The sequence below is a fragment of the Pongo abelii genome, chromosome 6, assembly GCF_028885655.2.
Source record: "Pongo abelii isolate AG06213 chromosome 6, NHGRI_mPonAbe1-v2.0_pri, whole genome shotgun sequence".
In the NCBI taxonomy this organism is placed as follows: Eukaryota; Metazoa; Chordata; class Mammalia; order Primates; family Hominidae; genus Pongo; species Pongo abelii.
Window position 1 is genome coordinate 113,902,050 of NC_071991.2, and position 16,222 is coordinate 113,918,271.

At 40.9% G+C, this 16,222-nt stretch overlaps 1 protein-coding gene across 2 annotated transcripts in view; it reads left to right on the forward strand.

The window, feature by feature from the left end:
* MET (MET proto-oncogene, receptor tyrosine kinase) overlaps positions 1-16,007 on the forward strand; it is a 123,121-nt gene extending 107,114 nt beyond the window's left edge. The window contains exons 20-22 of one of the 2 annotated variants that reach the window (XM_009243165.4): positions 690-855; positions 13,274-13,410; positions 13,506-16,007. In XM_009243165.4, coding sequence (XP_009241440.2) covers positions 690-855; positions 13,274-13,410; positions 13,506-13,743 — 541 coding nt within the window. In that variant the 3' untranslated portion in view covers positions 13,744-16,007. 2 annotated transcript variants of the gene reach the window in all.
* Positions 16,008-16,222: the final 215 nt, after the last annotated feature.

Below are 16,222 nucleotides of genomic sequence, written 5' to 3' on the forward strand. Positions count from 1 at the left end.
GTTTTCCCTTGCATAGCACTGATTCATGACTTATGGTATGTGTGAATGAAAGAGCTGTGCTATTAATTTCCTACCTTGGTTGTGGTCAATGTAACAACATAAAAGCCAGCTTAAACAGAGGATGCATAGCCCCAGAGAGCGGAAATTGATTTTTGTTGAACTTCGCTGTTTTTCTTAGATGCTTTACTGTGTATCCTAGTTCTCTATTACCTCAGTGGTGGGATATATGAGTTTTGTGTGCTAACCTAACTCATTTAAGAATGAAAAAGTAAAGTATCAGTCCCCTGTCATGCTCTCCCATAAAACTGAGTATCGCTAATCAGTTGACAAGTGAAGATTGGTGATTGCTTGGGTAGTCAATTAGCATACTTCATTTCGCAACCAAAGTAAACCCACAGGGGAGACAGCCTTACTACTGCAGATCTACATTAAAGCAAAAAGGACTTTCTTATGCCATACAATTCATGATCTCTTTCCTCAGCCTGTTGAATTGGCAATGTCAATGTCAAGCATTTTTATTCAAGAATTCTGTTATAATTTAGTGTTAGTCAATAGAGGCCAGATGAAATATTTCCTTCAGAAGTTATGGATTTCAAACACTGAAGCCACTTATTTAATCTGTAGATATTCAGCATCATTGTAAATTATTCTGTTTCAGTCATGGGTAATAATTTTTGTCCTTTCTGTAGGCTGGATGAAAAATTCACAGTCAAGGTTGCTGATTTTGGTCTTGCCAGAGACATGTATGATAAAGAATACTATAGTGTACACAACAAAACAGGTGCAAAGCTGCCAGTGAAGTGGATGGCTTTGGAAAGTCTGCAAACTCAAAAGTTTACCACCAAGTCAGATGTGGTAATGTATTGGTTATCTCTGAGTTTCTCCTCTTTTACTTTCATATCCAACTTTTTTTGAAGTTTTATCATTACTTAATTTAAAAAAAAAAATTCAACACCACCAATTCCAGTTTTCTTCATATGTAAAAATGGACTTGTCTGATATGTACACATTGTATATTTTCATAAATTCACTCATTTATTCAAAAATATTTGTTGAGTAGGGCAACATACCAGCTCCTTAGGAAGCCCAGAGCTGAACCAGGCATGAACCCTGTCAGCCAAGAACTTTGGCTCAGAAGGGAAGAGATGAGATGGTCAACAATGACTGTGACCCAGGTGGCCTGGAATGAGCCCTGATTCTCACAGCCCCAGGCGAGCAAGAATTCCACATCAAGAAATCTGGAAGCTGTAACTGAGGCAGTCTAGCAGTGAGGGCATGATCCCTGGGCCTAGCTAGTAAAGTGCCTTCCCTTATCTGCAAAGGCCATCCTTCTTGCACAGAACAAGCCCTCAAAAGGCATGCACCTGAGTGCTGAGGCTGGGAGAAATACTCACCTGGGCAGCCAGATTCACCACAGTCCCCTTCCACCCTAAGGAGAAGTGGCATTTGAATTGGGTTAAAGGATAGCAGGTTTGGAGTTGGGCAGCTGGGCAATGGAAATACCGATCCAGGTGTGGCAGAAGAGCAGGAAAGTATAAACACCTGTAAAGTTATAAGGAAACAGTACTTAGTTGATTATTTGGCAAGAACAGAGCACACAGAGGGAAGTTATGAGAATAAATGGAGAAAAATATACTTATACTAGGTCATAGAGTTCCTTGAAAACTGAACTAGAGAGTATGGAATTTATTCTCTGGTAATGTGGAAACAAAAACATAATCAGATTAGACTGCAATCTTTCATCATTGTATTAGTCCGTTCTTGCACTGCTATAAAGAAATACTGAGCCTGGGTAACTTATAAAAAGATATTTAATTGGCTCACAGTTCTGCAGACTCTACAGGAAGCATGGCTGGAGAGGCCTCAGGGAGCTTTTACCCATAGCAGAAGGCAAAATAGGAGCAGGCATTTTACATGGCAGGAGCAGGACCAGCGGGGCTGTGGGAAGTGCCACGCACTTTTAAACAACCAGATCTCCTGAGAACTCTATCACAAGAACAGCACCAAAGGAAGAAATCTGCCCCCATGATCCAATCACCTCCAACCACGCCCCTCCCTCAGCACTGGGGATTACAATTTAACATGCGAGTTGGGTGGGAACACAGAGTCAAACCATTTCATTCCGCCCTGGTTCCTCCCAAATCTCACATCCTTCTCACATTTCAAAACACAATCATGCCTTCCCAAAAGTCCCCCAAAGTGTTAACTCATGCCAGCATCAGCTAAAAAGTCCAAGTCCAAAGTCTCATCTGAGACAAAGCAAGTCCCTTCTGCCTATGAGCCTGTAAAATCAAAAACAAGTTAGTTGCTTACAGGATACAATGGGGGTACAGGCATTGGGTGAATGCTCCCATTCCAAACGTGAGAAATTGGCCAAAACAAGGGGGCTCCAGGCCCTATGCAGGTCCGAGGCCCTATGCAAGTCTGAAACCCAGCAAGGCAGTTATTAAATCTTAAAGCTCCAAAATAATTTTTTTGACTCCATGTCTCATATCCAGGGCACGCTGATGCAAGGGAAGGGCTCCCAAGGCCTTGGGCAGCTCTGCTCCTGTGGCTCTGCAGGGCTCAGCCCCATGGCTGCTTTCATCGGCTGGCATTGAGTGCCTGCAGCTTTTCCAGGCACACGGTGCAAGCTGTCGGTGGATCTACCATTCTGGGGTCTGGAAGATGGTGGCCCTCTTCTCACAGCCCCACCTGGCAATGCCCCAGCACTGAGGGGAGGTCTCAGGGAGCTTTTTACCCATGGCAGAAGGCAAAGCAGGAGCAGGCATCTTACATGGCAGGAGCAGGACCAAGTGGGGGGAAGGGGAGCATCTTATATGGCAGGAACAGGACCAAGGTGGGGACAAGTTTTCACCAAGGGGAGAGGTGCCACACACTTTTAAACAACCAGATCTCCTTAGAATTCTATCACGAGAACAGCACCAAAGGGAGAAATCTACCTCCATGATGCAGTCGCCTCCCACCAGGCCTCAGCTCCCACACTGGGGATTATAATTCACCATGAGATTTGAATGGGGACACAAATCCAAACCATATCAATCATTCTCTAAGACAACTTCAAAGGAGTAGAAGCAGGAAGATGAAGTGAGAGGTGGAACTTGAAATAATACAGACACAATGAGAATGGAAAGGAAGAGATGAAAGGAGGAGCATCTCAGAGGTAGAATCAAAAGTATTTACCAAGGAATTGATAAAAAGTCAAAGATGAGCAAAGGTATATGCTGGTGCAATAACACATATGTGAAGCACAGAAGCAAAAGCTGGACTCAGAAGAAAAATAGCAAGTTGAGCCTTAAACACGCTGAGTTTGCCTTGGGAGTAGAATGTTCAGGCAGAGAAGTCCATCAGGCAATTGAAAATGTGAATCTGCAACTTGTAAAAAATGTATTATTCAGCCTGGGCTGTCATACAATAGACCACAGACTGGTTGGCTTAAACAATAAAAATTTATTTCTAACCATTCTGAAGGCTAGAAGTCCAAGATCAGGATGCCAGCATGGTTGGGCTCTGTTGAGGGCTCTCTTCCTGGCCTATAGATGGCCACCTTCTTGCTGTGTCCTCACATGGCTAAAAGAATGAGAGTCAGTTCTCCAGTATCTCTTCTTAGAAGGGCACTAATCCCAGCATGAAGGCCCACCCTCATGACCTTGTCCAAACTGAATTACCTCTAAACGGCCCCATCGTTAAACACTGTCACAGTGGGGCTTAGAGCTTCAACATATGAATTTCCAGGGAACACAATTCAGTCCATAGCAGGGGTCAAGGCTGGGAATACGCTTTTGAGAGTCCAAAAGCAATTATTCAATAGATCCTAAACATATAAAATGAAAGAGAAAAGCAGTGAGGTAAGAGACCCAGAAGCAAAGACCACCGTGAAAGTCAGAGGAAGAGAAAGTTTCAAGGAGAAATTGGATGCTCAACAGAGTCCACTGCTACTCAGTACACCAGAAGGGTCTTGGAAGCTGAGTAACTTGAGTGATTTGGAAGTCTAGAGTGTGCTTAGGAACACAGGTGTTGAACAGAATGGAGAGTACACTTATTCTATTCACATGTTGTAAGTCAGAGGACTGTGATGTCTGGAGATAGAGAAACATTTGATGTTTCAGTCCTTGAGGATAACAACTAAAAAAGGAAAATGTGCAAAGTAGTCAGAAAATAATGTTCACGGGGGACATGCACTTAAAGAGAAAGGGTTGGTAGCTTCTGAGAGATGATGGATCAGAGATCTGAGTGTGGCATGGGAAGCAAGAAGTCATCTTATCCACCTCTCTGTGAATCAGCAAGAGGGAGAGGTGTGGCCCCTATTGGCAAGAGTTGCAAAGAAATTGTGACTTCAAGTGAAAGCTGAGTTGCAGTTCCTGTGAGGAGGTCGGGGAACTATTAGAGAATAAGATGGGGTGACTGGGAGTTTGTTTTCAATGAGTAAGTAGATCATAGGTCATGGAGGAGGACCACGACTTCAGCATGCATGAGATTGGTAAGAGAAAGTGATAGTGCAGTGTAGAGCTTAATGCCTGGGATTTTGATCCTGAAAGATTCTGCAAGAGGTGAAAGAAGCGGGTGCTAGAGAGGGAGACTGGGGACATGTTAGTGACAGTGGCAGGTGAAGGCAAAAGATATGGAGAATTAACCCATCCTCCAAGAACATACTCTTCATTCAGACTTGAGTGTTAGTCTGCCATTAAGAAGCCAGAGCCAACTCTTACAACTCAATAATAAGACTGTCTCAGTCTGTTTTGTGCTGCTATAACACAATACCACAAATTGGGGGATTTATAATGAACAGAAATGTATTTGGCCCACAGTTCTGGAGGCCAGGAATTCCAAGATCAAGGGGCCACATCTGCTGAAGGTCTTCTTGCTGTGTCATAACACGGTGGAAGGCATCACATGAGTGTGAGAGAGTGCAAGAGAGAGCAAGAGGTAACCAGACTCTCTGTTATAACAAACCCCCTTCCACAGTAATGAACTGACTCCCAAGATAATGACATTAATTCACCCATGAGAGTAGAGCCTCATGACCTAATTACCTCTTAAAGGTCCCTCCTCTGAAAACTGTTGCATTGGGAGGGGATTAAGTGTCCAACACATGAACTTTGGGGGACACATTCAAACCATAGCAAAGGCAATATTACTCTATTTTTTTTAAATAAGCAGAAGATTTGAATAGACATTTTACCAAAGAGACGTATGAATAGCTAGCTAATGAGCACATGAAATGCAACATATGCCCACGTGAAGATTTGTACATGAATGATCACAGTAGTTTGAAGCAATCTTAATGTCCATCAAACGGGTGAATGGATAAACAAAATGTAGTGTGTCCACACAGTGGACTAAACCATTCATCAACATAAAGGAATTACTGATGCCTACTACAGCATGATAAACCTCAGAAACATTATGTTAAGTGAAAAAAAGGCAGATGAAAAAATTACATGTTGAATGGTTCCATTTATATGAAATTTCTAGAAAGAGGCAGAACTATAGAGTCAGAAAACAAATCAGTGGTTGCCTGGGGCTGAGAGAAGGAATGAGGATAAACCACAAATGGGCACGAGGGAATTTTCTGGACTGTTGAGATGATCTAAAACTGGACTGTGATGATATGATAGCTGCACGTCTATATAAATTTACTAAACATCATTTAATCACTTTAATTTACTAAACATCGCCAATCACTTAAAATTGGTGAGTTTTATGATCTATAAATTATACCTCAACAAAGCTGATTTATAAAAAAGAGCCTGATGAAATTTTGGATATTAAGGGCAAGTGTTGGGATTCTAAGCTTCTTGACAGCCACATACACACACCACCACCACCACCTCCCCGACAAACACACAAAGACAGCACAGAGGCCAAGGCTTCCGCCATAGCCACAGTCACTCAGATACTTGACTGGAAATGTACATAGGTTTCTGCAGATAGGATGGTGCTATTTCTTTCTCGCTCTCATCGAAAGACACTATTTTGTGCTACATAAAGGCTAAACCTGAATAATCTGTACATAATGCTGCTTTGGGAAATGGTTACTGACTGCATGGATACATTTGCACAGTGTTTTACTTCCAGGACAGCACAATCTTGAATGTTGACATGGAACATTTCCAAAAGCATGTAATGAGCTATGTGTATGTCGAAACCTACGACCAAAAACTTGCCTGCTTGTAGATTGGGTTTTCTTTCTAGAAAATGTCCAAATGGAGTTTGGCTAAAGTCTGAATACTCTTTAAGTCCATTCAAACAAAATCGGAGTGTCACTACACTGGAAATCACTCGCACCCTCCTCTGAACCCTTTTGCAATGGGTGTTGTAATTGTATTATACATTGTTTCACACTTAATACAAGTTCTTCCATTAAACAGTGTATTGACTTCCTTGTTCTCAGCCCTTATCTGCCTCATCTTTCTGAAGCATTTAACATTATCATAACCCTCATTTTTCTTGAAATTTCCTCTTCCTTTGGTTTCTGGGACACTGAAACTTCCAGTTTTCCTCCTGCTTCTAGGTTGTTTTCTTTATCCTCAATGGCTTCTCTTCCTTCTGTCTTCCTTCTCTCAGATATAGCTGTCTTCCAGGATTTTTGTCTTTAGGGGTCATCCTCCACCAACAGTTGGAACCATTTCCATCAATAACCACCTTTGATTCTCTCTACCTGGATGTCATCATCAGTGTCACAAATTTACCATGTTCAAAATCAAATTCTTTCCTGCCAAACCCTCAATTTCTCACCTCCTGGCTTTGATTAATGGCATCACCATTGTGTAATTTACCCACTCCTCATTCTTTTCAGTGTTCAGTTCTTCAGGTTTTGACAAATGCATGCAGTTGTGTAACCACCGCCCCAACAATCAGGACATAGAACAGTTCTATCATCTCAGAAAATTTCCTTATGCTCCTTTGTAGTCAACCTCTACCCTATCCCCAGGATCTGGAAATCAGAAAATCAGATTTATTTTCTGTCTCTAGAGTTTTACTTTTTCTAAAATGTCATATAAATGGAACCATGCAGTCAGTAGTCTTATGAGTCTGTCTCCTTTTACTTTGCATATTACATTTGAGAGCCATCCATGTTGTTGTATCAGTAGTAGTAATGTATCAGTAATTCATTCCTTTCTTATTGTGGCAAAAAAATACATAAAATTTACCATCTGAACCATTTTTATTTTATTTTATTTTAAGTTCCAGGGTACATGTGCTAGATGTGCAGATTTGTTACATAGGTAAACGTGTGCCATGGTGGTTTGCTGCACCTATCAACCTATCACCTGGGTATTAAGCTCGGCATGCATTAGCTATTTTTTCTGATGCTCCTCCCCTCCCTCGATAGGCCCCAGTGTGTGTTGTTCCCCTCCCTGTGTTCATGTGTTCTCACTGTTCAGCTCCCACTTAGTGAGAACTTGCGGTGTTTGGTTTTCTGTTCCTGTGTTAGTTTGCTAAGGATAACAGCTTCCAGCTTCATCCATGTCCCTGCAAAAGACATGATCTTGTTCCTTTTTATGGCTACATAGAACCATTTTTAAATGCACAGTACAGTATTGTTAACTATATGAACATTGTTGTGCAATAGATCTCTAGAACTTTTTCATCTTAGCAAAACTGAAACTCTGTATCCATTAAACAACAATTCTCCTCTCTCTCCCCCAGGCCCTGGCAACCACTATTCTACTTTGTCTAAGAGTTTGACTACTTCAGATACCTCATATAAGTGGAATCATGCAGTATTTGTCTTTTTAGAACCGACTTATTTCATTTAGCAAAATATTCTCAAGCTTCATCCATGTTGTAGTATATGACAAGATTTCCTTCTTTTTAAAGGCAGAATAATATTCCATTGTACATATATGCCACATTTTCTTTATCCATTCATCTGTCAATGGACATTTAGGTTTCTTATACCTCTTGGCTATTGTGAATAGTGCTGCAGTGGCCATGGATGTAAAAATTCTCTTTGAGATCCTTTTTTTCAATTCGTTTGTATATACACACAGAGATAGGATTGCTGGATCATATGGTAATTTTATTTTCAATTTTTTTGGGACCTCTCTACTGTTTTCCACAGCAGAGTAGTTCATCTCTTTTTATTTTTGGGTAGTATTCCATCGTACAGATGTACCACATTTTATTTATCCATTCACCAGTTAAAGAACATTTGGGGCCAGGAGAGGTGACTCACGCCTGTAATCCCAGCACTTTGGGAGGCCGAGGAGGGCAGATCACCACTTGATGTTAGGAGTTCGAGACCAGCCTAGCCAACATGGTAAAACCCCATCTCCACTAAAAATACAAAAAATTAGCCGAGAGTGGTGGCACATGCCTGTAATCCCAACTACTTAGGAGGCTGCGGTGGGACAGTCGCTTGAACCCAGGATGCGGAGGTTGCAGTGAGCTGAGATCATGCCACTGCACTCCAGCCTGGATGACAGAGTGAGACCCATCTCAAAAATAATAATAATAAAGAACATTTGAGTTCTTTCCAGTTTCAGGCAATTACTTATACATAATTGTAATGGCTATGACATTTGCTTGAAGGTTTTTCTGTGAATGTAATTTTTATTTCTCTTGGGTGAATATCTAGGTGTAAGAGTAACTAACTGGGTTGTAAGATAAGTGTACATTCAACTTTATGAGAAACTGCCAACTATTTTTCAAAGTGGCTGTATCATTTTATGTCCCCACCAGCGATCCATAAGAGTTCCAGTTGTTCAGCATCCTCTCCCACACTTGACATTGTCAGTTTTCTGATTGTTAGTCATTCTAAATGGTTGTAGTGGTGTCTCATTTTCTTTTTAATCTTTATTTCCCTAATGGCTAGTGATGTCGAGCCTCTTTTCATGAGCTTATTTGCCATCCTTATATCACCCTTAGTAAAGTGTCTACTCAAATCTTTTGCCTATTTTTTGAAGTATTTATTAATACTTAATATTAATTTAGTTAAGGTTTATTTTATTGGCTTCTTTTTGTTTCTTATTATTGAATTGTTCAAGTTCTCTGTATATTCTGGATACAAGCATATCTTATGCGATACACTTTTGCAAATGCATTTTTTTTTTCTTTTGGGACAAAGTCTCACTCTGTCACCCAGTCTGGAGTGCAGTGGTGCAATCTTGGCTCACTGCTACCTCTGCTTCTTGGGTTCAAGTGATTCTTGTACCTCAGCCTCGCCAGTAGCTGGGATTGCAGGCATGAGCAACCATACCCAGCTAATTTTTGTATTCTTAGTAGAGACAGGGTTTCACCATGTTGGCCAGGCTCCTGACTTCAAGTGATCTGCCTGCCTTGGCCTCCCAAAGTGCTGGGATTACAGGCATGAGCCACCAGTGATGCCTGGCCCACAGATGCATTTTTCTAGTCTGTGGATTACCTTTTCATTTATTTAATGGTATCCTTCAAAAAGCAAAAGTTTTTTATTTTGTTGAAAATTTTATCAGTTTACTAATTGATAAAACTTTATCAATTTATTCTTTTTTAATTCTTTTATCAATCCTGGTGTTGATATTGTATCTCCATGCATCTACTCTTGAATGCGCAGATTTGCCTATCATCATTCCTTGCTTACCTACCTCAGCAGCAACCCTCTCTATCATTTTTCATAGCTTACAACCATCTTTCACATTTAATCATTTCTTTGATCATCACCTTCAGTAAAGTTAGGCCAGATATTCTCCAGATGAGCTTATTGCTGGTGCTCAAATATTCAAAATGGCTTGACCAATGCCATACAGTAAGCATGGATGATAGTGCTGTCATGGCTTGAAACTAAAACTGACTTGTTTCCTAATGCTCATGAATTGTACACCTCCCTCCCCTTACCCCCGCCCCCAACAACCGACACACACACACACACACACACACACACACACCAGCTTCTCTCTTCTTGGTCATCATCCTAATCAGCATCACCTCCTCTTTCACTGTCCCTCCCCTCACCCTGCTGTTAGCCCCACAATGCTTTCAGGGGAGTGTGGAGTGCAGACAATACAATGCTCTTCCTGGAAACCTTCTTCCTCTTACCTCCCTGTCCCGTGAGTCCTCCAGCTATCTTCTGATACCCAGTTATTGCCCACGTCCTTTAATTCCTTGGAAAATTACCCAACTCCATCCCCCTTTTATGTGACTTTGTCTCCAGACAAATCTATATGTAGCCTAGACTGTCAGATAGGAAGACCTGATCACAGAACTCTGGCTTCCTCATCCTAAAATAAAACCAATTACATTACAGGGTTGTAACCAAGTACAATCCATTATAAGGATTAAATAAGATGTTTTGTAAAGGATATAATGCCTATGCATGAATCATTATATGACAAATACACTCTTTCACCACCCTAATTCAGAGTAAAGCCTCATAGGCTTCCGTGTTGTAGGTATGCAGTAGTGTCCCTCACCTATTCTTATTCAGAAACCTCCTAACTGGCCTCCATATTGTGAATCAGCTTCTCCTTTCTGTTCTAAGCATGGCGCTTACAGATGCCATCTTCCTGAGCACAACTCAGCCATGTCCCATTGATTTCAGTCTAACGCACTTTCTTTTTTTTTTTGAGATGGAGTCTCACTCTGTCGCCCAAGCTGGAGTGCAGGGGCACGATCTCAGCTCACTGCAACTTCCGCCTCCCAGGTTCAAGCGATTGTCCTGCTTCAGCCTCCCAAGTAGCTGGGATTACAGGTGCACACCACCATGCCTGGCTAATTTTTGTATTTTTAGTAGAGACAGGGTTTCACTATGTTGGCCAGGCTGGTCCCGAACTCTTGAACCTCAAGCCATCTGCCCACATCCGCCTCCCAAAGTGCTGGGATTACAAATGTGAACTACCTTGTCCCGCCCTGTCTAACCCACTTTCAACATTTAAAAACCTCCACAGCACAGACCCATTTCAATCTTATGGGTCCCTAATCTCTTCCCCTACTCCAACATGTCAAGCAACATGAACTATTATACTTATGGTTTAATAATAACACATATGCAGCCAGGCGCGGTGGCTCATGCCTGTAATCCTAGCACTTTGGGAGGCCGAGTAGGGTGGATCACCTGAGGTCAGGAGTTAGAGACCAGCCTGGCCAACATGGCAAAACCCCGTCTCTACTAAAAATACAAAAATTAGCCGGGCATGGTGGCAGGCGTCTATAATCCCAGCTACTCAGGAGGCTGAGGCGGGAAAATCGCTTGAACCCGGGAGGAAGAGGTTGCAGTGCACCAAGATTGCGCTGCTTCACTCCAGCCTGGGCGAAAGAGCGAAACTCCATCTCAACAAAAAAAAAAGAAAGAAAGAAAGAAGGAAAGAAAGGAAGGAAGGAAGGAAGGGAAAGAAAGAGAGAGAGAGAGAGAGACAGAAAGAAAGAAAGAAAGAAAGAAAGAAAGAAAGAAAGAAAGAAAGAAAGAAAGAAAGAAAGAAAGAAAGAAAGAAAGAAAGAAAGAAAGAAAGAAAGAAAGAGAAAGAAAGAAAGAAAGAAAGAGAAAGAAAGAAAGAAAGAAAGAAAGAAAGAAAGAAAGAGAAAGAAAGAAAAGAAAGAAAGAAGGAAAGAGAAAGAAAGAAAGAACACATGTGTACTGTTACTCCTGGCCCCACCCCCTCCACCCAAAACTCTCTCTCTGCCCTCATGTTACCTACACCTGTAAAACAAAGTCTCCCTGTTCCTCAAGACCCACCTTACTGTCACTCTCTTCCTGCAGCCTTTCTCAGTACCCTACTATTTTCTCTTTGACTTTTGGCAACCTTTGTACCTCTTTGATATTACTGCTCTATATTTCAGCTATTATCTTATTGCCCTGTGTGGCAGTTATCTGCACAATTCTCTTAACCCTGTTCATTCAGCCCTGGGACCTATCTAGTAACTTGGACAGTAACCTACTCGTATGTGATCAAGGGTCAGTTGATACTTGTTAAATTGATTTTAAATATTAATGCATATTCTGGGACTTCAAAGTTAACACGATGATGTTGTCAGAAGTGATTGCTGATTGTTAAGATTTTCGGACTTTGAAAACTTCTATTTTGCAAAGCTGAATTAGACAGCAAAGTTTTGTAGCTCCCTCCTGGCAAGGGGTTTGAGTTTTCTGTTGGGATCAAGGCAGTCAGCAGCCATCAAGGGTTCTTGCACTTGGGCAAAGAAGTCATTAATGGTAATTTGTATCAGCAATTACAGCATCTACCTCATTTCTTTCTTTCAGTTGCAGTGTTCAAAGGCAGGCTTTATTCTCCTTCTTGCTGGGTACTACAAGCTACACTTGCCTCTCAGTTTTATATCTTCCTACTCCAGCTGTCTGGTGTGGATTTTCCTTCTGCTCCAAGCTTCCTTCATTTCTTCCTCCTTATGCTTCCTACTCTTAGAGTGGCCTGGAAGTGTTGCTGGGCAAGAACTGCCCCCCTGGGTCCTGTCCACAGGGGCGGCCTCTGCCCATGCTGACTCTCCTCGTGTCATTCTTGCATGGGCACATGTCCGGGGGAGATAATATGTATGACCTGATCCAACCTGAGCACAGTGTTTTAAATCAAGAAATTGCATGTTTATTGAAGTTCAGTAGACCAAACAAGACCTAAGGGTCAGGAACTCTTAAACGTTTATCCCAGTGTGGACTCAGATGTATTGGGGAATTTTAGCAAGTCACTTAACCTCTCCGTGTCCCTGTGATCTTCCTATATAGTACTGATACGGCTATTTTATAAGAATCTAGTACTTTAACATCTTCATGTGACAGTTTTATTGAAATTAATTTTCAATAGAGAGACTTGTTGCCTTGCAGTTTTATTATTTCTGATTTTTAATATGTATTTTTACTTATGCTGATTTAGATCTTCCCATTTAATATTAACCTTTCAATGTGGTTACATTTCTTAAAGAGTATTTATGTTCAGTTTGAAACCACACAAATTTAAATTTTGGGAGGCTTTCTTCTTCTTTTACAAGTAATGTAAAATTGTAGTGAAGCTATTGGAAAAGAAAAGGATAGAAACATGTTAGTGCTTTGACACAGCAGGAGAGAATTTTGGAAGAGGTATTCTACCAACTACAGATGGAATCTTCATCATCATGTGGACTTCAGATATTCTTTTAGAAAACTTTACATTTCCTTATAATCTAAACCTTACCTGTTTAAACAAGTCATGAAATGTATAGCTTAATAATTGCCTTTAGGAAAATTGTTGCCCAAAACAGAAACCGTATTGAGTATGTAAAGCCAACTTTAGTTACCAAGACCTACTGATTTCCTTTCATATTTGTATGGTCACATCTCTCACCTGGACTGTCCTGTTTCTTGTTTTACTAGTGGTCCTTTGGCGTGCTCCTCTGGGAGCTGATGACAAGAGGAGCCCCACCTTATCCTGACGTGAACACCTTTGATATAACTGTTTACTTGTTGCAAGGGAGAAGGCTCCTACAACCCGAATACTGCCCAGACCCCTTGTAAGTAGTCTTTCTGTACCTCTTACATTCTTTACTTTTACAGAAATGCCTGCCTTCAAAGGGTCTCTTACAGCATGTCTTTCTTTTTGGAACAGATATGAAGTAATGCTAAAATGCTGGCACCCTAAAGCCGAAATGCGCCCATCCTTTTCTGAACTGGTGTCCCGGATATCAGCGATCTTCTCTACTTTCATTGGGGAGCACTATGTCCATGTGAACGCTACTTATGTGAACGTAAAATGTGTCGCTCCATATCCTTCTCTGTTGTCATCAGAAGATAACGCTGATGATGAGGTGGACACACGACCAGCCTCCTTCTGGGAGACATCATAGTGCTAGTACTATGTCAAAGCAACAGTCCACACTTTGTCCAATGGTTTTTTCACTGCCTGACCTTTAAAAGGCCATCAATATTCTTTGCTCTTGCCAAAATTGCACTATTATAGGACTTGTATTGTTATTTAAATTACTGGATTCTAAGGAATTTCTTATCTGACAGAGCATCAGAACCAGAGGCTTGGTCCCACACGCCATGGACCAATGGCCTGCAGCCGTGACAACACTCCTGTCATATTGGAGTCCAAAACTTGAATTCTGGGTTGAATTTTTTAAAAATCAGGTGCCACTTGATTTCATATGCGAAACTGAAGCAGGGAATTTTGAGGGCTTCTTGATCACAGAAAACTCAGAAGAGTTAGTAATGTTCAGGACAGGAGCAGCAGCCCCAGAACAGGCCACTCATTTAGAATTCTAGTGTTTCAAAACACTTTTGTGTGTTGTATGGTCAATAACATTTTTCATTACTGATGGTGTCATTCACCCATTAGGTAAACATTCCCTTTTAAATTTTTGTTTGTTTTTTGAGACAGGGTCTCACTCTGTTGCCAGGGCTGTAGTGCAGTGGCGTGATCATAGCTCGCTGCAACCTCCACCTCCCAGGCTCAAGCCTCCCGAATAGCTGGGACTACAGGCGCACACCACCATCCCCGGCTAATTTTTGTATTTTTTGTAGAGACGGGGTTTTGCCATGTTGCCAAAGCTGGTTTCAAGCTCCTGGACTCAAGAAACCCACCCACCTCAGCCTTCCAAAGTGCTAGGATTACAGGCATGAGCCACTGCACCCAGCCCTTATAAATTTTTGTATAGACATTCCTTTGGTTGGAAGAATATTTATAGGCAATACAGTCAAAGTTTCAAAATAGCATCACACAAAATGTGTTTATAAATGAACAGGATGTAATGTACATAGATGACATTAAGAAGATTTGTATGAAATAATTTAGTCATCATGAAATATTTAGTTGTCATATAAAAACCCACTGTTTGAGAATGATGCTACTCTGATCTAATGAATGTGAACATGTAGATGTTTTGTGTGTATTTTTTTAAATGAAAACTCAAAATAAGACACGCAATTTGTTGAGAAATATTTTTAAAGGTAACTCAGCATGTTTGTAAAGCAGAATACATTTTACTAAAAGGTTCATTGGTTCCAATCACAGCTCATAGGTAGAGCAAAGAAAGGGTGGATGGATTGAAAAGATTAGCCTCTGTCTAGGTGGCAGGTTCCCACCTCACAAGCAATTGGAAACAAAACTTTAGGGGAGTTTTATTTTGCATTAGGATGTGTTTTGTGTTAAGCAAAACATACTTTAGAAACAAATGAAAAAGGCAATTGAAAATCCCTGCTATTTAACCTGGATGGAATAGCCACCCTGAGCAGGACTTTGTGGTGTTTCATTCTGTGGAATATTGTGCTTACTACTGTATAGTGCATGTGGTGTAGGTTACTCTAACTGGTTTTGTTGATGTAAACATTTAAAGTGTTATATTTTTTATAAAAATGTTTATTTTTAATGATATGAGAAAAATTTTGTTAGGCCACAAAAACACTGCACTGTGAACATTTTAGAAAAGGTATGTCAGACTGGGATTAATGACAGCATGATTTTCAATGACTGTAAATTGCGATAAGGAAATGTACTGATTGCCAATACACCCCACCCTCATTACATCACCAGGACTTGAAGCCAAGGGTTAACCCAGCAAGCTACAAAGAGGGTGTGTCACACTGAAACTCAATAGTTGAGTTTGGCTGTTGTTGCAGGAAAATGATTATAACTAAAAGCTCTCTGATAGTGCAGAGACTTACCAGAAGACACAAGGAATTGTACTGAAGAGCTATTACAATGCAAATATTGCCGTTGCATAAATGTAACAAGTAATACTAATTCACAGAGTATTGTAAATGGTGGATGACAAAAGAAAATCTGCTCTGTGGAAAGAAAGAACTGTCTCTACCGGGGTCAAGAGCATGAACGCATCAATAGAAAGAACTCGGGGAAACATCCCATCAACAGGACTACACACTTGTATATACATTCTTGAGAACACTGCAATGTGAAAATCACGTTTGCTATTTATAAACTTGTCCTTAGATTAATGTGTCTGGACAGATTGTGGGAGTAAGTGATTCTTCTAAGACTTAGATTCTTGTCACTGCCTATACCTGCAGCTGAACTGAATGGTACTTTGTATGTTAATAGTTGTTCTGATAAATCATGCAATTAAAATAAAGTGATGCAACATCTTGTAAACTGATAGTTGGTTATTGCCAGTCATGCTTGATTACCTACATTTGCATAATGATAGAGGAAGCCTAAGATTGATTTCACCTGGCTGCATAGAGCTCATCCATATAGGAGAGCTTTAGTCAAGTGAATGCTGAAGAAGTAGTGAAACAGCATGCATCCCTGAATCTCAGGAAGTCTCTGTCTTTCCAAGGGTTTGGTCTAAGTTGCTGATTACCTGG